The sequence below is a fragment of the Oncorhynchus mykiss genome, chromosome 7, assembly GCF_013265735.2.
Source record: "Oncorhynchus mykiss isolate Arlee chromosome 7, USDA_OmykA_1.1, whole genome shotgun sequence".
NCBI classification, from domain to species: Eukaryota; Metazoa; Chordata; class Actinopteri; order Salmoniformes; family Salmonidae; genus Oncorhynchus; species Oncorhynchus mykiss.
The window spans coordinates 27,812,420-27,834,686 of NC_048571.1; the positions used below are offsets into that span (position 1 = coordinate 27,812,420).

The 22,267-nt window shown below is 41.5% G+C and overlaps 1 protein-coding gene across 4 annotated transcripts in view; it reads right to left on the reverse strand.

The window, feature by feature from the left end:
• Positions 1 to 22,267, reverse strand: part of ankrd10a (ankyrin repeat domain 10a) — a 51,443-nt gene that overhangs the window by 10,343 nt on the left and 18,833 nt on the right. For 2 of the 4 annotated variants that reach the window (XM_036983102.1, XM_021608985.2), the window contains exons 3-6: positions 20,195 to 20,286; positions 8,531 to 8,775; positions 8,181 to 8,264; positions 752 to 1,522 (exon numbers count right to left, since the gene is read on the reverse strand). In XM_036983102.1, coding sequence (XP_036838997.1) covers positions 1,053 to 1,522; positions 8,181 to 8,264; positions 8,531 to 8,775; positions 20,195 to 20,286 — 891 coding nt within the window. In that variant the 3' untranslated portion in view covers positions 752 to 1,052. Of the gene's footprint in view, positions 1 to 751; positions 1,523 to 8,180; positions 8,265 to 8,530; positions 8,776 to 20,194; positions 20,287 to 22,267 lie in introns of those variants that run through there. The other 2 variants (XM_021608986.2, XM_021608987.2) reach the window with 2 other exon arrangements.

The following is a 22,267-nucleotide window of genomic DNA, read 5'->3' on the forward strand; positions in this document are numbered from 1 at the left end:
TGACTGTATATCCACAGTAAAACAAGTCCTATATAATCGACAGAACCTGAAAGGCCACTCAGCAAGGAAAAAGCCACTGCTCCACAACCGCCATTAAAAAAGCCAGACACAGTTTGCAACTGCACATGGGGACAAAGATTGTACTTTTTGGAGAAATGTACTCTGGTCTGATGAAACAAAAATAGAACAGTTTGACCATAATGACCACTGTTATGTTTGGAGGAAAAAGGGGGAGGCTTGCAAGCTGAAGAACACCATCCCAAATGTGGAGCACGTGGGTGGCAGCATCATGATGTGGGGGTGCTTTTCTGCAGGAGGGACTGGTGCACTTGACAAAATAGATGGCATCATGAGGATGGAAAATTGTGTGGATATATTGAACATCTCAAGACATCAGTCATGAAGTTAAAGCTTGGTCGCAAATAGGCCTTCCAAATGGACAATGACCCCAAGCATACTTCCAAAGTTGTGGCAAAATTGTTTAAGGACAACAAAGTCAAGGTATTGGAGTGGCCATCACAAAGCCCTGACCTCAATCCCATAGAAAACTGGGGACAAAATTCACCCAACTTTTTATGGGAAGCGTGTGGAAGGCTACCTGAAAAGTTTGACCCAAGGTAAACAATTTAAAGGCAATGCTACCAAATACTAATTGAGTGTATGTAAACTTCTGACCCACTGGGAATGTGATGAAAGAAATAAAAGTTGAAATAATTCTCTCTACTATTATTCTGACATCACATTCTTAAAATAAAGTGATCCTAACTGACCAAAGACAGGGCATTTTTACTAGGATTAAATGTCAGGAATTGTGAAAAACTGAGTTTAAATGTATTTGGCTAAGGTGTATGTAAACTTCCGACTTCAACTGTACTTGTTCCCTTTGGTAGATGGGCCAAAGTGTCTCTCTCCACTCCATCCCCAGTGCAACAATGATGTTATGGTAACCATTGGATTTTAAGGCAGGCTAGCGGCTCTATGCAAAGTTGTGTCACCGCTGGGGTAGGTAGATAGACTGACTACTTACTTGGGAAGGGCCAGCCTCCCCCAATTTAGGATCCGTGGTAGAGGTGCATGTCACTGAGCACAGCCTGGTCGTAACACTGCTCCACGCACACCGAGTTGCTGTGCTCTTCAGCCAGGTCCTCTGCCGTGTCCCCAAAGCCATGGTAGTGTCCGTAGTGCAGGGTGTCTCCCAGGTCGCTGGCCATGGCCTCCCAGGAGGGTCGGTGGGACACGCAGCTGCTGGGGCTTCCTGTCAGGTGTAGCGAACCGCACATCTCGTGGGCTGAATGCCGCCGGGTCTCCTCCGCCTCCTGATTAGCTAGCCGTGATGACGACAGACCGTTTTCAGTGGAAGTAGCCAAGGCCGGCAGTCCCCATGGCGTGGAGAAGCCGGATGACAGCACAGCAGGGTTGTCCCCACTTAGGTGTTTTGGCATGTGGCCATTGGTGGAGATGGCACCGTTCTGTGGCCCATTGTTGCTGTTCGTCTGACCCGTGGTGGCTTTGGGGTCATCTGCTGTTGAAAAAAAGACATGACTAGTCATATTCAAATGTTGGATGGCACATAGAAAGAACACACTTGGCAGGTTAATGAACAGGATTTGGTAGCAACTCTCCAAACACATAAATATGATGTAAGCAACTTGATTTTGTTTTGCAAACACATCCTTGTCCGATTCTCATGATACTTTTACAAAAAATAAACCATTGAATATGACCCAGACAATTACTTTACCCTAGACAGATGATTTCAATGTAAATAAATGCCTATGAAATTTCATCACGTCAAGGTCATCAAAAAGGTTAATAAAAATATTACTTTCGAGTATACATTCTCTATTGATGTGCCTTTCAAACACATGACAATGTACCAGAAATACAGTGCCTTGCGAAAGAATTCGGCCCCCTTGAACTTTGCGACCTTTTGCCACATTTCAGGCTTCAAACATAAAGATATAAAACTGTATTTTTTTGTGAAGAATCAACAACAAGTGGGACACAATCATGAAGTGGAACGACATTTATTGGATATTTCAAACTTTTTTAACAAATCAAAAACTGAAAAATTGGGCGTGCAAAATTATTCAGCCCCTTTACTTTCAGTGCAGCAAACTCTCTCCAGAAGTTCAGTGAGGATCTCTGAATGATCCAATGTTGACCTAAATGACTAATGATGATAAATACAATCCACCTGTGTGTAATCAAGTCTCCGTATAAATGCACTGCACCGTGATAGTCTCAGAGGTCCGTTAAAAGCGCAGAGAGCATCATGAAGAACAAGGAACACACCAGGCAGGTCCGAGATACTGTTGTGAAGAAGTTTAAAGCCGCATTTGGATACAAAAAGATTTCCCAAGCTTTAAACATCCCAAGGAGCACTGTGCAAGCGATAATATTGAAATGGAAGATCAGACCACTGCAAATCTACTAAGAACTGGCCGTCCCTCTAAACTTTCAGCTCATACAAGGAGAAACTGATCAGAGATGCAGCCAAGAGGCCCATGATCACTCTGGATGAACTGCAGAGATCTACAGCTGAGGTGGGAGACTCTGTCCATAGGACAACAATCAGTCGTATATTGCACAAATCTGGCCTTTATGGAAGAGTGGCAAGAAGAAAGCCATTTCTTAAAGATATCCATAAAAAGTGTTGTTTAAAGTTTGCCACAAGCCACCTGGGAGACACACCAAACATGTGGAAGAAGGTGCTCTGGTCAGATGAAACCAAAATGTAACTTTTTGCCAACAATGCAAAACGTTATGTTTGGCGTAAAAGCAACACAGCTGAACACACCATCCCCACTGTCAAACATGGTGGTGGCAGCATCATGGTTTGGGCCTGCTTTTCTTCAGCAGGGACAGGGAAGATGGTTAAAATTGATGGGAAGATGGATGGAGCCAAATACAGGACCATTCTGGAAGAAAACCTGATGGAGTCTGCAAAAGACCTGAGACTGGGACGGAGATTTGTCTTCCAACAAGACAATGATCCAAAACATATCGCAAAATCTACAATGGAATGGTTCAAAAATAAACATATCCAGGTGTTAGAATGGCCAAGTCAAAGTCCAGACCTGAATCCAATCGAGAATCTGTGGAAAGAACTGAAAACTGCTGTTCACAAATGCTCTCCATCCAACCTCACTGAGCTCGAGCTGTTTTGCAAGGAAGAATGGGAAAAAATTTCAGTCTCTCGATGTGCAAAACTGATAGAGACATACCCCAAGCGACTTACAGCTGTAGTCGCAGCAAAAGGTGGCGCTACAAAGTATTAACTTAAGGGGGCTGAATAATTTTGCACGCCCAATTTTTCAGTTTTTGATTTGTTAAAAAAAGTTTGAAATATCCAATAAATGTTGTTCCACTTCATGATTGTGTCCCACTTGTTGTTGATTCTTCACAAAAAAATACAGTTTTATATCTTTATGTTTGAAGCCTGAAATGTGGCAAAAGGTCACAAAGTTCAAGGGGGCCGAATACTTTCGCAAGGCACTGTACATACCCCTGGCCAAACTAGATTTGTACTTACACTAACAAAACATTAATACAACTGTCAGAATCAGAAAAAAATCTAGGTGTACATTAAACATTGGTAATTATTTCTATAACGTACAGTTGAAAGATGCTGTCAGATTAATCACTACCATACCATGCAAATAAAATTGAAAATGTATTATTTTCTGAGGTTTATCAAATACAGTCGCACAGCACAAATATATTATGTTTAATTGAACTGATTAAACCACAACTGGCCAATTTTATAGTACAAACAAGTACATTTCTCATCGCTTCCCTTTGAAATTTAGAATCAGTCAGGGGAGTAAGAAGTCTACCCTTTGGCTATTAAACAAAGGATTTACAAGGAGTTAAACCAAAGCACCAGCTTGGATCTTATTCTCTTAATTTTCTTTAGATCAAACAGGGTATGGGACAATGCTATTTATTATAGACTGCTCAAAATAATAAATGGAACACTTAAACAACACAATGTAACTCCAAGTCAATCACACTTCTGTGAAATCAAACTGTCCACTTAGGAAGCAACACTGACAAAAAATTTCACATGCTGTTGTGCAAATGGAATAGACAACAGGTGGAAATAGGCAATTAGCAAGACACCCCCAATAAAGGAGTGGTTCTGCAGGTGGCAACCACAGACCACTTCTCAGTTCCTATGCTTCCTGGCTGATGTTTTGGTCACTTTTGAATGCTGGCGGTGCTTTCACTCTAGTGGTAGCATGAGACAGAGTCTACAACCCACACAAGTGGCTCAGGTAGTGCAGCTCATCCAGGATGGCACATCAAAGCGAGCTGTGGCAAGAAGGTTTGCTGTGTCTGTCAGCGTAGTGTCCAGAGCATGGAGGCGCTACCAGGTGACAGGCCAGTACATCAGGAGACGTGGAGGAGGCTGAAGGAGGGCAACAACCCAGCAGCAGGACCGCTACCTCCGCCTTTGTGCAAGGAGGAGCAGGAGGAGCACTGCCAGAGCCCTGCAAAATGACCTCCAACAGGCCACAAATGTGCATGTGTCTGCTCAAACGGTCAGAAACAGACTCCATGAGGGTGGTATGAGGGCCCGACGTCCACAGGTGGGGGTTGTGCTTACAGCCCAACACCGTGCAGGACGTTTGGCATTTGCCAGAGAACACCAAGATTGGCAAATTCGCCACTGGCGCCCTGTGCTCTTCACAGATGAAAGCAGGTTCACACTGAGCACGTGACAGAGTCTGGAGACGCCGTGGAGAACATTCTGCTGCCTGCAACATCCTCCAGCATGACCGGTTTGGCGGTGGGTCAGTCATGGTGTGGGGTGGCATTTCTTTGGGGGGGGGGGGGGGGGGCGCCGCACAGCCCTCCATGTGCTCGCCAGAGGTAGCCTGACTGCCATTAGGTACCGAGATGAGTTCCTCAGACCCCTTGTGAGACCATATGCTGGTGTGGTTGGCCCTGGGTTCCTCCTAATGCAAGACAATGCTAGACCTCATGTGGCTGGAGTGTCAGCAGTTCCTGCCAGAGGAAGGCATTGATGCTATGGACTGGCCCGCCCGTTCCCCAGACCTGAATCCGATTGAGCACATCTGGGACATCATGTCTCGCTCCATCCACCAACACCACGTTGCACCACAGACTGTCCAGGAGTTGGCGGATGCTTTATTCCAGGTCTGGGAGGAGATCCCTCAGGAGACCATCCGCCACCTCATCAGGAGCATGCCCAGGCGTTGTAGGGAGGTCATACAGGCACGTGGAGGCCACACACACTACTGAGCCTCATTTTGACTTGTTTTAAGGACATTACATCAAGTTGGATGAGTTGGATGAGCCTGTAGTGAGCCATGGGTTGATAAATTTGATTTCCATTGATAATTTGTGTGATTTTGTTGTCAGCACATTCAACTATGTAAAATAAAAAAGTATTTAATAAGAATATTTCATTCATTCAGATCTAGGATGTGTTATTTTAGTGTTCCCTTTATTTTTTTGAGCAGTGTAGTTGTGATTTTGTATTAGTTCTTCAAATTTTATTTGAAATTCAGTTATGATTTTATAAAACTAAGTCTAAAACCTATTTTTTTTTGTATTATTTAGTTTGTGTTACAGACAGAAAGTAGCCCATGTGTGGGAAGCTAGGAGTAATTTACAGTGGGGCAAAAAAATATTTAGTCAGCCACCAATTGTGCAAGTTCTCCCACTTAAAAAGATGAGAGAGGCCTGTAATTTATCATAGGTACACTTCAACTATGACAGACAAAATGAGAATTCAGAAAATCACATTGTAGGATTTTTAATGAATTTATTTGCAAATTATGGTGGAAAATAAGTATTTGGTCAATAACAAAAGTTTCTCAATACTTTGTTATATACCCTTTGTTGACAATGACAGAGGTCAAACATTTTCTGTAAGTCTTCACAAGGTTTCCACACACGGTTGCTGGAATTTTGGCCCACTCCTCCATGCAGATCTCCTCTAGAGCAGTGATGTTTTGGGGCTGTTGCTGGGCAACACGGACTTTCAACTCCCTCCAAAGATTTTCTTCTTACGAAGCCACTCCTTCATTGCCCGGGTGGTGTGTTTGGGATCATTGTCATGCTGAAAGACCCAGCCACGTTTCATCTTCAATGCCCTTGCTGATGGTAGGCTTTGTTACTTTGGTCCCAGCTCTCTGCAGGTCATTCACTAGGTCCCCCCGTGTGGTTCTGGGATTTTTGCTCACCGTTCTTGTGATCATTTTGACCCCACGGGGTGAGATCTTGCGTGGAGCACCAGATCGAGGGAGATTATCAGTGGTCTTGTATGTCTTCCATTTCCTAATAATTGCTCCCACAGTTGATTTCTTCAAACCAAGCTGCTTACCTATTGCAGATTCAGTCTTCCCAGCCTGGTGCAGGTCTACAACTTTGTTTCTGGTGTCCTTTGACAACTCTTGGGTCTTGGCCATAGTGGAGTTTGGAGTGTGACTGTTTGAGGTTGTGGACAGGTGTCTTTTATACTGATAACAAGTTCAAACAGGTGCCATTAATACAGATAACGAGTGGAGGACAGAGGAGCCTCTTAAAGAAGAAGTTACAGGTCTGTGAGACCCAGAAATCTTGCTTGTTTGTAGGTGACCAAATACTTATTTTCCACCATAATTTGCAAATAAATTCATAAAAACAATGTGATTTTCTGGATTTTTTCTCTCATTTTGTCTGTCATAGTTGAAGTGTACCTATGATGAAAATTAGAGGCCGTGCAGCTTCTGGCTGTCTCATCTGGTCTTTAGCCTGAAATTGTTTGTATGATTCTTTGTGGGCACTGTTCACATTAACTTTGAGATTGGTTTGGACTTCCCTTTTACCTCTGTTCCATACACACTGCTCACACTATAATACATGGTCCTTTCCAGCAATGTACTCAAAACAATCCCAAACAGCGCTTTACCTTTTGCTGCCACCATTGCTCACCCTCAGATTTCTTCCCCGTTAGGTTGTGATAGTGATGCACAAGCTAGACCTATTTGAAACATTGCCATCTACTGGCAGCATTTCTCCACCAGATTCAGAAAACCAAGTCATGCGCGCTCTGAAACATGATTTGCCGAACTGTGCTTCTTAACCCGGAAGCCAGCTGCACCAATGAGTCAGAAAAATCACCATTCAACTGACGACTGAAGTCAAGCCTGCACAAGGAGTCGATAGAGTGCAATGAGCCAAGTAAAGCCCCCCCCAGCCAAACCCTTCCCTAACCCAGACAGCGCTAGGCCTAATTGTGCACCGCAGCAGTGCTTTAGACTGTCCTCCAAGTGGCGCAGCAATGGTTATTTTAATTTGTTATCCAAGTAAATGATAGAAAAATACTGAAACTAAATGTTCATTATTTTAACAAAAATTGGAAAAACAATTTTGTTTTGTTTACTATAATAACCTCAGTATTGACAGAAGGGAATATGGAGGGGGCGAACTTGGAATAACACTTATACCATGTAATCAGTCAAAATGTACTTCATAAACACCATCTTTCAAGAAAACCTTAAATCTACAAATACATTCATTAAAGCCTTATAGTTTCAGTCCTGGTAGCGATTCTGCCATTTGGTTGTTGCCAAAGTATAAATGGTACACAGGGATGTGGATAGTCATATTTTCTACACAGGATTCGACTAGGGCATAACCAAATTGCGGATGACAGACGGTTGTGAAAAACAAATGTAATTTGTTGAGGTTCATTCACACAACTACCATATTGTGGAGGCCTATCAAGAACAAGGGAAATATTTCAAACTGAACAGTAAGGAAAGGACATTTGGGTACACACGGAATGGGAAAATGCATTAATGGATTCCATGCATAAAATATGCATGTCTGGATTTGTGTGCATTCCTACATCTTGAACATGAATGTGCCAGAAATGCAGAAGGTGTAGGATGAGCTGCTCAGGGATAATGAAAGTTAACATTACTAGAAGCTTAATACATTTCTGAACCATTGAACATTTTCAGATGCCTTGATCTTGACAAGATATTAAAGTCAAGACGATAACAACCTAGCTTATACATAAACATGATTCAGAGTGTGAAACTGGCTTAAGAAAGGCCACTACAAATAGGCGCAGGAGTTAGTGCAGTGGCATAGGATCTGCATGGAGACCACAGTAGAGATATCCAGCTCTTTCAGGGCTGTGGAAGGGCCAGTCCCACCTGAGACAGGGTCTGCAGACTCCATATACATGGTCTCCAGCTCCTCCCCGCAGCCATGCTGCATCCACTTGGGCAGGTCCACACCTGAGGGACGACGGACAGACAGAGCTGAATTAGACATAGTTAAGGACCTACTATAAGAATGTCTACAGATCAAATTTTGTTCTCATATGGTATCTATAAGAGTTGCCGTTCAGACTTTAATGCCCACTGACTTGCCAGGCAATTACATTTTTGTAATAGCTAGAAAGATAGTCCAACTGATTCATATCGAATCAGCACATTGGCAAAGATAAATACACACATTTGAACATTTCTCAGGCCCTGCAACAGACTAGATAGGCCCCTACCGTCTGTTCTGGCCTTCTTGATGTGATTGGGCTCCACACAGTCCAGAAGCCTCTTTCTATTGGCCAGCCCATTGAGGAGACCCTGGCTTTGGCTGAGAGAGCGGTGGCCATTTAGCGCCCCGTTGGAGTGGAAACCATTGAGCTGGTTGAGGTGGTTTTGAGCGTTGGAGAGCAGCTGGGCGCACTCCCAGAAGCCCTGGGCGTGGGCCAGGTCTGCCGCCGTCAAGCCATTAGCGTTCCTTAAGCTGCCCGGTGAGATGGGACCAAAGTTAGGAACTTCCCCAAGCTAAAGCAAGCACATACAAGACAAGTCACACAGCCCCACCTCTATATACAACACTGTCTGCTCTACTTCTGCGATCATTCTACATTTTATTGCACTGAATTCAGTTACACTGAAACTGACCCAAATCTTATCCTGAAATAACAAAACAAAAATAGACGAAGGATGGTAGAAACCAACACTGCAGTAAGAGATGATTAATGTCCATCTATGGGTAGCATTAAACGTGACAATCCAGGAAATAATTTGACTTTTCGTAGTAGTTCAGTGGATAGAGTAGGTCCAGCTAGACAGAAGAGGACCAGAGCTTCAACTAAAAAGTAACCCAAAAGTGAGGTTTTAGAGAATGCAGTCCCAAAAAGATATAATTGTGAAAAAACTTGGTGCTGAAACCAATTGGTAGAAAAAGTGTTCCGTCTACAGCAAGGTAGACTGCATAAAATGTCACACCATGTAGACAGAGCATCTTAGTTGTTTATAAGGATTCAAAGATGTAGCATTTCTCTGCTTTGAAACTCACTACAATACCCAGTTGGTTGCAATTATTCATTCATTGACTCCATGGTAAGAAGAGTTAACACACGTAAGAAAACTATCCTTTTAAGAACAGACTTGAGAATGTAGGCTACTGCAACAACCTATTGGTGCTGGTTGACTAAACTACCAGTTAAAATAGAAGTCAACATTTCTCTGGGCCCTACCAATAACTTATGTTCAAATAGTCTTTCCAAGAGGATGCCATGTCAACAAGCTCCACGAAGTCCAGATCTTCATGATGTGGTTGATGACGGAAAAATATGATAATTTGCAGAGGAAGTAAGAGTGGGATCCATCAATAAAGTGAAGACCCGGTGTGGTGTCCCTTCATTATAGACATTAGAGAAGCCAAGATCGTCAAGCTTTCTGGATATGGACAGGAGAATGTTCAAGTGAAAGGCCCTGCCGGAATGTAGATCTGCGTCAAAGCCATGATCCCAGATGGTATTTCAGGCATTGAATAGGCCTAGAAGTTCAGTCCATATTCATTGCTAACAAGAAGGTTAGATATTCAGAATGTCTAAGCAGGAACAGAGAAGAGACCAAAATAACGTTTAATTGAAGTTAAGGAACTGTATTCCTTCACCCTAAATGAATAATGTGAAAGTAGTAAGGCTGTGTTAACACAAGCAGCCCAATACAGATTTTATTCCCATAATTGAGATGCCTGTGTAAACACAGCCTGAGACACACAGGAAAGGCATGTTGGTCAAGTGACCGTTTGGAATGGACACAGCATCAACATGGATTGTAGCATCCTCACCTTAGACCTGACCATCTCCCACTGCAGTGTGAGCTAATCCTGGTCTGAATTCATGAATGAACAAAACCCTTTAATTAGTCTCGTAACTCACTTGTATGATGGGCCTCCCAATACTATTCATTGAAGAAATCATGTCATAAAGTGCATGTCACTAGTATGGGTTTGTCTGTACCACAGTACATCAAGATGTTCAGAAATCTAATTAAATACTTATATATTTTTAATATGACTGGTTCGAAAAGTAGAAGATATTACTTGATCTTTATCTTGCCACTTAAGAAAATATGTTCTGAGAAGAAACTGACTAAAATACCCTTGGTTTTAGTGATGGGAAATTCTTTTTGACGATATTTCGTATGGTATCAATTTGACAATATTGCAATATTATTTGTGCGCTAATTGGCTGTACCTGCGCCAAAACTCTGCATAGCTTGTTCTTTTTTGAAAGGGGAGACAATTTATTATCAGCACGTTTATTTGTAGGACTGATCAAAATAAATTCAAAGCTCTCCCGTTCCTCTGCAGCAGACATATGGTGAGCAATACGTTTGGAATCGCAATAAATATATATATTTTTTAAAATCACAGTATCAAATTGCAATACATACAGAATCATGAGAATTACAATACATATCGTATCGGCACCTAAGTATCGTGATGATATCGTCTTATGAGATCCCTGGCAATTCCCAGCCCTACTTGGTTTCAGTGTAAACAAAATGTTTAGAGAACATTTTCCATCTGACCTAAACTATCAGTTCCTTTGGCCCCGTTTACCTCATATTTAAAAGAGGGGTAGCCAAAAACATTACAATATACAGTGCATTCTGGAAAATATTCAGACCCCTTGACTTATTCCACATTTTGTTACGTCACAGCCGTATTCTAAACCTATAATAACAAAGCAAAAGCTGTTTCAGAATTTGTTTAAATGAATTACAAATAAAACAAATACCTTATTTACTTAAGTATTCAGACCCTTTGCTATGATACTAGAAAATTGCGCTCAGGTGCATCCTGTTTCCATTGATTGTACTTGATGTTTCTACAACTTGATTGGAGTCCACATGTGGTAAATTCAATTGATTTGACACGATTTGGAAAAGCACACCTGTCTATATAAGGTCACACAGTGAACAGTGCATGTCAGAGCACATTTCTGCAGCATTGAAGGTCCATGAACACAGTGCCCTCCATCATTCTTACATGGAAGATGTTTGGAACCACAAAGACTCTCCCAGAGCTGTCTGCCCAGCCAAACTGAGCAATCTGGGAAGAAGGGTCTTGGTCAGGGAGGTGACCAAGAACCTGATGGTCACTGACAGAGCTCCAGAGTTCCTCTATGGAGATGGGAGAACCTTCCAGAAGGGCAACCATCTCTGAAGCACTCCACCAATCAGGCCTTTATGGTAGAGTGGCAAGACAGAAGCCACTCCTCAGTAAAAGGCACAATACAGCCCCCTTGGGAGTTTGCCAAAAGGCACCTAAAAGACTCTCCGACCATAAGAAACAAGATTCTCTGGTCTGATGAAATCAAGATGGAATTATTTGGCCTGAATACCAAGCATCATGTCTGGAGGAAACCTGGCACCATCCCTACGGTGAAGCGTGGTGGCAGAATCAAGCTGTGGGGATTTTTTTTCAACGGCAGGGACTGAGAAGCTAGTCAGGATCAAGGGAAAGATGAATGGTGCAATATACAGAGATCCTTGATGAAAAACTGCTCTAGAGTGCTCAGTACCTCAGACTGGGGCGAAGGTGCACCTTCCAACAGGACAACGACCTTAAGCAGACAGCCAAGAGAATGCAGCAGTGGGTTCGTGACAAGTCTCTGAATGTCCTAGAGTGGCCCAGCCAGAGCCCAAACTTGAACTCGATCTATCATCTCTGGAGAGACCTGAAAATAGATGTGCAGCGACGCTCCCCATCCAACCGGACAGAGCTTGAGAGAATCTGCAGAGAAGAATGGGAGAAACTCCCCAAATACAGTTGTGCCAAGCTTGCAGCATCATACCCAAGATGACTCGAGGCTGTAATCGCTGCAAAAGGTGCTTCAACAAAGTACTGTGTAAAGGGTCAGAATTCTTATGTAAATGTAATCAGTTTATTTTTAATACATTTGCAAAAATGTCTATAAACCTATTTTTGCTTTGTCATTATGGTGTACTGTGTGTAGATTGATATATTTTCATCCATTTTAGAATAAGGATGTAACATAACAAAATGCGGGGAAAGTCAAGGGGTCTGAATACTTTCAGAATGCACTGTATTTTCCACAGGTGGTAAATATCAAACTTGTTTGGCATCAGAAGGTTTGACACTCAGAGGGCTGTGGGCAGAACATTGGTTCTGTCAGGGAAATTCTCCTGCTGGCGATAGCTTCTGAAATTACATTGAAATTAGGGAATGTTAATAAAACGGTCTCCCAACACTGCAGCACCAGTCAATTGTACAGGGTTGCTCATTATGGCAGCCTATATTAATGTCGAAACAGAATTTTGGGTGCATTGCAACAAAGACGAGGGACTTTACATTGAGCCCTGTGTTAGCGTGTTTTTCTCTCTTCTCAAAACTATACTACAGGACGATTACAAGCACACTGCACATGCGTGCAAAAATGAGCTTGATTGCAACGAAAAACCAACAAGAATAAACTAGTGATTTAGCTGCTCCTTTGTTGTCCAGGTTCTCTATTCCCACCCATCAACGAAATAATGACCTATCAGGAGCATCGGAAACCTTAGGGAGTAGTAAAATCGGTGGCCAATGTTGGTTGTAATTGAGATCAGCTGTGCAGGAGATAATCTTGTATTAGTGCGCTGACCAATGTTCGTTGAAATAGGCCCTACAGGTCCTTTGACATTAATTTGATCATTACTACTACTTATGGAGATTGATCATTTATGAATTCAGACAAATGCAACATAGGCCTAAGCTCTACTTTATTCCTCATCACTTGTATAACAAGCTCAAATAATGTAGTAATATAAACAGCAAAATGCAATTAGTTGTAAGTTAGAATTTCAAGTGCACAATCATATCACATTACAAATTAAACGAACAGATTTGCATACAGCTATTTCCCCAGTATACCCCAGCTATCCACTATAGACAAATAAAATGTTTCCAAACATGATCAGATTTTCTTTTTTTAACTGTCTAATAACAGACATGACTTAGTATTGGGGAGTCACCTGGAGAGTCGCTCTCAATGCCAGGCAACCTGCAAGGAAGAACCCTAACCCATCACCTTTGAATGGTCTGCTCATCTATTTTCCAATCAGTTCACCTATTTGCGTTCAGTTGAATGGAGGTGGGTTGTAACCAAATCCATAGATCCTAATAAAAATCAGTTAGGAAAGCACCATTTTGTCTTTGTCAAAAAAAAACAAAAAAAAAACCCCCTCAGTAATCATGTTTGTTTGGACTTTCTTTCAGCGCGGAAAGAATAGGACTACTGTTTTGCCTTGCACCACTAACATCCGGATACCAGGGGTCCATGAAAACAGACCATTATAGCAACAGTGTTTGCTATTAATAGAGAAGTCTGTATATGCAATATCCTATGATGGACTTGGGCCTGGTACACATTGTATGTATGCCAGTGGCTACTGTTGTCATTTAGTCTGATTATAAAATGAACAAGATGCTTATCAGGCTTCTTATAAACAAAGATTGATCTTTTTCTAATGACATTGATTGGCTCTATGGGATTTATACCCTTTCAAGATTGGGTATTAAATTAGGCTTACTTCTCTTGTCTGGCATTGAGAGTAAGACCTGTAACAAAAGTTGCTAAATGCATACTAATGACTCAATTGGACTGCATTCTGCACTATTTCTGATTTGTAAATCCTGAGCTTGACCAATAATCCTATGGTTAGTTAGCAAGTATCTGAAAAAAATTAGATTAACAATTAGGTAAACTAAACATGCAGGTCTAGACATGGCTATCATGACTGCTATCCTAGCATTAAAACCAATCACTGCAAGAAATACCTTGACAGTTTGCCAGTGTGTAGAAACCAAGCGATAGTGAGAACACTCAATGCCACAACTGTAAGATGTTCGCTGTAGCACTTGTGGCAGATTCTGCAGTGCCTATTTGGAATGCTCCCCCTTTCTGGGATTAGTTGAGAAATTCAAGTTCAAATTCAATAGCTGCAAAACATCGAAACGTGCAGGGGATTTGTTTTTTAGTGACAGTACAATTTTTTGGCAATCAATTCTTAGATGGCCATTTAGCAAATGATTTCAAAAAGATCTAAATCAAATATATTAACATTCAAAACAGTGAAACAATCCTACATAAAACATGGAAACATTAATGAATCAGTTATGCTGTAATAAGTAGGCATCCTAAACCCACGCCGGAACTGCTGTCCTAACAAACTCTCTATATTTTCACCCCTTCACTGACTTTCCCACTAAATTCAGGAACCTGAAAGCTCATGATGTAGAAAAATATAATAATATAGCAGTCACTTAATTGTATATGTATACATTTTCGGGACTATGCATTTGGTTTCTCTTGAAAATGTATCTTTAAATTAATGAGTCATTTTTGCAAAGACATGGAAGTTAAAAAGTCTGGTCAAAATCTAGTAACTATGGCACTTGGAGGATTGTTAATAAGTTGATAAGAAATGACCAAAAAAACTACTGCTCCATGTCCAACCTTGGAGAATAACGTCACAGCCAGAGTCAGCCATTATCAACTGTAACCCTGGAGCAATTAGGGCTGAGTGTCTTGCTCAAGGACACGTCGATATGTTTCACCTTGTCGGCTCGGGAATTGAACTAGCAACCTTTTCGGTTACTGGCCCAACGCTCTAACAGCTAGGCTACCTACAGCCCGGTGATCAAGGCACTGGCATGTAGATAACTTGATTTCGGAAAAGTACATGCAAGAATTTGGAACAATGTAGAGGCCTTTGATTATTCCATGCAAAACAATTGCTCACATTTAGCTCCATCAGAGTTATACAGCAAGTAACTGCATGCTTTTCATGATCAGTAAACATCAATTGATGATGTATTTTCAGATTCGCAAGGGTAGCCTATCCATTTGGCATGTAGCTAGCTAAGCAACCTGTCATTTAGCTTGCTTTAACAAAGATTAGGCTTTGCAAAGAGCTTGACATTGGCAAGTCCTCATCTTAGTGAAGTTGTCAGTCGGACGACTGTCATCATCACTATAGATTGCAAGCAAATCAAACAATATTTGGACATGATAAATTGATGTTTACTGATCTTTTAAAGCATGCCATTACTTTCTGTACAACTATGATGTAGCTAAATGTGAGCAATTGTTTTGCACGGAATAATCAGAAATTTGTAGATCTGACTATGTTCATCAAGAGGTGATGATATTACAACCAAATAGTTCACATTTATTTAACAATCCCTTGAAAACGTCACACAGCTGTCAATGGTTTTGGCAGAGCTTGGAGTCTCCTTTCCCGCCAGCAGGCAAATCTAATCCTCTGCACCTTAATGTGATGTTTTATTGATAATGATATCTTCAAGATGTATAGTTGTTCAAGCAATGTTGTTTTCAGGTATGGTTGAGGAGGGTGTTATAAAAAAATGTAATGGCGTAATTTGGGTAAGGAATGTAAAGGTTTGTTCTGCTCAGAATGTTCTATTTGGAATTACGAATTTATTTTAAGAGAAAAACTGAGTAATCATGTGGTCTAGGACAGAGTCATCCTACCACAAAAAAGCTCCTTATAAAGTTCAACATTAAACCCACGATTTGGAAAGATGTCCAATAAGATCAATATAAACGGTCTCTCCATGGACACAACGTGGAATGAATTGTGAACAAGTAAAAATCTGCCTTAATCTCCAGGCTTTGGTTGGTACGTGTTATTTTTGAAGTCATGATAAGGGATTCAAGAGAAATCAAAAGCTTCCATCTTTCGTAAGACACTACAGTCCTGATTGAGTGTGGTGAGGAAGGACACACTTTTGAGAGACATTATTTAAAACCTCAACTCTTATTGTGCCAAAGTAGGAGGCAATATCAACTCTGAGGTATAAACAGTTGAATAGTCTGTTTTTCATGGAAGCCGCTAATCCAGTATTTTGACTCAATTGGCTTGGGGAAGTCAATACAGAAGCATTGGCCATTAAAATTAGAACCAATCCCTGCTACAGAAATTAAATTTAGGTTTGCCAGGCTTTTGAAAGCCATAGAAATGGTGAGTTCTTATCTTATATTCTAAATTGGTGGATGTAGAATAAATATTGGATTTAAGGTTCTCGTATTGTGCCAATTCAAGTTACTTTAAATGAATTACCATGGATGTTTAATTTTCAAAATGGTTGAAAATATCTCAAACTAATGATAATGTCAGTCTCAGATGTCATCTTCTTGAGTGACTGCGAATTAAAATAGTCTACAACATGAGCTTCCTTCACTTTACTAGTCACTATACATTTTACCTAAACTTTTCACTAACATAAGGACTAATATACTAGATCTTAGTAGGTAGCTGTCAAAGGCATGAAAAAGCATGGGCAATACATAATGCTATAAATATACACAGATGCAGACTACTAAGAGTTATATTATGACTTGTACCACATTTCTTACAAATCATTTTTTATTGATAGTTTTGGAAGGAAACATGGACCAAATGCACATTTCCTCATTTTCAATTCTTTCATGATTAAATAATCCTTGTGGAGATTTATGAAATTGTGACAAAAACATGACAAGGAAGTGAAATCGTCATTGTGACTAACGGGCTTGACTGTGAAACTTGACAGTAAATGTGGTCAAATCAATTAGGCGAGGTGTCCAGGTACAATGCTTGTTATCAAGCTTACAGAATACTCAACACTTAAGGTGGGGTATGCCCGTCTTAACACTGCATTCCTTAATACCAGCAAACATACTAAATTAGTACAGGGCCTAACTGTGTGCGCCAGCTACAAGTTTGTGCGTCTACACTAATGAAAAGTATCCGATAAGATGCAGTTTAAAGCAGATTAAAAAAACTCAACATGACAACTGAATATATTCAAAAGACGCCAAAGTAAACATGTACATTTCAACATTCACCTTCTACTACCATTTCTGTCAAGCCGTCTCCGGATACAGTTTGACACATACATTGGAACCATACAGAACGCACTGCAACGCTGCAAGGCAAACGCAGCGTTCCATTGGAAATTCATGTACTTCTGGTGTACCAAAATGCACTGACGCGATTGGTGTGATCGAGGCGTTAGGCCGAGGTTAAGTTAAGATATCACATACCACTGTAGTTCCGTAACACTACATACAGTGCCATGCGAAAGTATTCGGCCCCCTTGAACTTTGCGACCTTTTGCCACATTTCAGGCTTGAAACATAAAGATATAAAACTGTATTTTTTTGTGAAGAATCAACAACAAGTGGGACACAATCATGAAGTCGAACGACATTTATTGGATATTTCAAACTTTTTTAACAAATCAAAAACTGAAAAATTGGGCGTGCAAAATTATTCAGCCCCCTTAAGTTAATACTTTGTAGCGCCACCTTTTGCTGCGATTACAGCTGTAAGTCGCTTGGGGTATGTCTCCATCAGTTTTGCACATCGAGAGACTGAAATTTTTTCCCATTCCTCCATGCAAAACAGCTCGAGCTCAGTGAGGTTGGATAGAGAGCATTTGTGAACAGCAGTTTTCAGTTCTTTCCACAGATTCTCGATTGGATTCAGGTCTGGACTTTGACTTGGCCATTCTAACACCTGGATATGTTTATTTTTGAACCATTCCATTGTAGATTTTGCTTTATGTTTTGGATCATTGTCTTGTTGGAAGACAAATCTCCGTCCCAGTCTCAGGTCTTTTGCAGACTCCATCAGGTTTTCTTCCAGAATGGTCCTGTATTTGGCTCCATCCATCTTCCCATCAATTTTAACCATCTTCCCTGCCCCTGATGAAGAAAAGCAGGCCCAAACCATGATGCTGCCACCACCATGTTTAACAGTGGGGATGGTGTGTTCAGGGTGATGAGCTGTGTTGCTTTTACGCCAAACATAACGTTTTGCATTGTTGCCAAAAAGTTCAATTTTGGTTTCATCTGACCAGAGCACCTTCTTCCACATGTTTGGTGTGTCTCCCAGGTGGCTTGTGGCAAACTTTAAACAACACTTTTTATGGATATCTTTAAGAAATGGCTTTCTTCTTGCCACTCTTCCATAAAGGCCAGATTTGTGCAATATACGACTGATTGTTGTCCTATGGACAGAGTCTCCCACCTCAGCTGTAGATCTCTGCAGTTCATCCAGAGTGATCATGGGCCTCTTGGCTGCATCTCTGATCAGTCTTCTCCTTGTATGGGCTGAAAGTTGAGGGACGGCCAGGTCTTGGTAGATTTGCAGTGGTCTGATACTCCTTCCATTTCAATATTATCGCTTGCACAGTGCTCCTTGAGATGTTTAAAGCTTGGGAAATCTTTTTGTATCCAAATGCGGCTTTAAACTTCTTCACAACAGTATCTCGGACCTGCCTGGTGTGTTCCTTGTTCTTCATCAAGCTCTCTGCGCTTTTAACGGACCTCTGAGACTATTACAGTGCAGGTGCATTTATACGGAGACTTGATTACACACAGGTGGATCGTATTTATCATCATTAGTCATTTAGGTCAACATTGGATCCTTCAGAGATCCTCACTGAACTTCTGGAGAGAGTTTGCTGCATTGAAAGTAAAGGGGCTGAATTATTTTGCACGCCCAATTTTTCAGTTGTTGATTTGTTAAAAATTTTTGAAATATCCAATAAATGTCGTTCCACTTCATGATTGTGTCCCACTTGTTGTTGATTCTTCACAAAAAAATACAGTTTTATATCTTTATGTTTGAAGCCTGAAATGTGGCAAAAGGTCGCAAAGTTCAAGGGGGCCGAATACTTTCGCAAGGCACTGTATATGCTATAGTTCTGTTGTCACATCCCTCACATGGTGAGATAATTATTAGATGGCACTAGCAAGGAGAGAGAGAAATCCAGACTCCGTATAAGCCAGAAGGAAATGTGCATTTGCCCTATGCCCTGCTAAGAGAAGTACATTAACTCTAAATAGTATATTTCTAGTATATATTTACATCAGACATTTTAAAGGCATTCAGTTAGCATAACCTTACATTATTTAACATTACCGAGTTATAAAAGACAATGAAACGAAAACATTGAAATAACCACTACAGCAGCATACTTATTGATGAGGAACGCCACCAACAAACATTCTCCAAATGCCATTTGTATCGCACAAACGGCAGTAGACAACTGGGACAAAAAGTCAACTACAATAAGTATGAGTGTGGTTGTGGTGGCAGATTTTAATTCAAGACCATAATTTGGAGTGGTTGAAGTGGATGGCACATGGTAATGATACAGTGCAGCGAGGGAGAGTATTCCTGAGAAGGTTGGGAACTGACTAATTGGCACTGCCATCACCAACTAAGCTGTTTTTCAATAAATCACACAGAAACAACTTCCTCATCAACCCCTCGGGAAAGGGGCTTTATCATGAGTCACCTTATGGACACAGAGGATTTGGATGTCACCCACCGAAATGCAAATGAGCTTATGGAGCAGCCTAACAGCCAAATCCTTACAAAGCTCCATTTGCTGCAGAAGCACCCCGAACGAATCATCAGCCTGTTCAGGCCTTTCATTACAGAGCCATCTGGCACCTGCGCTGTGACAATTGTGTCAATTAGTGATTACATTCAAAAAGAGAAGTAGGTCACTCAGAAATGACCAGATTTATCATTAGTTTCTGCCATGTTTGTACTGATTTGGTTCAGAAAATAATTTGTTTGAGCAAGCATGCTTGTAAAGACACCCTACTGGCACAAACATTTTCTACAACACAACCCAGCACAGAAGTGGCACAAAGACAATCATTGAGCAATATGGGGTGCCAAATTCACGCAGCTAAATTGGGGGGGGGGGGGGGGGGGGGGCAGAATGGAGGCCATCTGGTGGAGTTCCCCTTTCAACAATAATGTTGTTGCTGTGGTAACAAAGTATTGTGTGGTACAGTTTGGTGTAAACGGGCACAGTGAAGTGGGGGACTTACTCCGGTTTAGCACCCTGTATCAAGAGGGCGTTGACACACTCCATACTACCAGCCCGGGCTGCCTTGTGGATAGGGGTCTCACCTACATAGTCCTGGAACAAGACAAGGCAAAAACATATCACTATACAAAGTGATAGAGGATCATAATCATGCTCAACCAGTATAATGGGGAGAATGGAAAAACATTATTGCTTGCAATATCAATATACAAGGCATTGTTATTACATTTTAGTAATTTAGCAGACGACTTACAGGAGGGAATTAGGATTAAGTACCTTGTTCAAGGGCACATTCACAGATTTTTCACCTCGTCGGCTCAGGGATTCAAACCAGCGACCAACGCTCTTAACCACTAGGCTATTAACCACCTGCCGCTTATGTTGATATTGGCCACTCATAAATAAGGCTCTAAGTGTCTGCTGAAAGGGGCCATTATCTGTGTGGCATGCTCCAACAGTTGAGCACAGCAGCAACAGTCCTCCAGAGAGACTAATCACAGAGAGAGGCTGTGAAAAGGTGTCTGCTGCCAACAGAGACAGTGGGCACTGGAGACAGCCGCTGAACTCCTCACCCAGCTCTCCGGCACCCCCTCGAGCCAAGGAGAACTGACACATTGCACTCTAGCCAGCAAATCCGCCCTCCAGCTACCATCCCGTTCTGCTCCAAGCAGCCTGAATGTAAGTCAGGCTGCACAATTTCACTGTTAGTGAACAGTTAAGGGTGGTGAAGGGATAAGGGGCACTGTGTGAATGTATTAGGGATGTAACATTCACTGATATGCATCTGTCCCCGATTCAAATGTTTAAGATATGATTGCATGGTTCGGGCGGACCCCAAACTGATCCAAATTAAGCTTGCGGTGGTCCAAAAATCAACAACTGTTGCTCATTACTTTTTCTACCTTCCGTAAATACCTAATCTTTTGTGACAACTGATGCGTTTTCCACCTTCAGTGCCAAACTAAGCATGTTACTGTGTTAACAGTCATTGATCTACAAGTCATTTTGCATACCGAACAACCCCAGGGAATATCATTAGCCTAGTCAAACTGTGCCCAGCTTAGCGAGCTAACCAATGTGAAGTACATGGCCTGTTCCTGATCTTGCACATCTGGGTGGCACCTTCAACATTCAAACACAAAAATGGCTAGATATTAGGCTTTATTAGTTGAGTGACACCCTATGTAATTTGCTAGGTGGTTGTTGTCTATGCGCTGTGAAATTGTTTTAGCATAATAAAAGTAAGCTACTGGAGACAACTCTCAGCTGGCTATACCTGCTGAACAGGGGGGCTTACAATAGTTTTTATTTTATTTTCATTGTTATATTGTTTTATAGGTTCACCAATAGTTCTGGTAGTTTTGCTTTAAACAATCAGGGTGTATTTAGCTGCATGAATTTGGCACCCCGTATTGCTCAATGATTGTCTTTGTGCCACTTCTGTGCTGGGTTGTGTTGCCATGGTCATTTTTAGATACACAGGGTAAAGTTGATCATTTCATAACTAGGACAGGATTCACTTGCTGGGTTTTTCACACTCAACAGGTTCCTGTGTGTATCAAAAATGGTCCACCTCCCAAAGGACATCCAGCCAACTTGACACAACTGTGGGAAGCTTTGGAGACAACATGGGCCAGCTTTCGACACCCTGTAGAGTCGATGCCCTGACGTGTTGAGGCTGTTCTGAGGGCAAAGAGAGGGGGGAGGGTGCACAACTCAATAGTAGGAAGGTTTTCCTAATGTTTGGTATATTCAGTATACATCGAATGGAAAATGAATGCGTTTATGTAACAAATATTAGTGCATCGAATCATATCGCAGTAAACGGAATCGTACCGAATCGTTTCAAACTAAAACTTACCGTTCCTGAATTGTTTCGGAGCCATGTATCCAGAAGCGTATCAAATAGTCTTAAAAGGGAACGATGTACATCCCTACTATTTATTTGTGTGTATGTTTGTTGCAGGCCAGTGTAGCGATGCTCCCCCATAGCTCTGAGGCATCACAATCTTCTCCTACTTACCCCCATTACATTGGATCAGACTGCTGAACTTGACCCATAAAACCTCTAAAT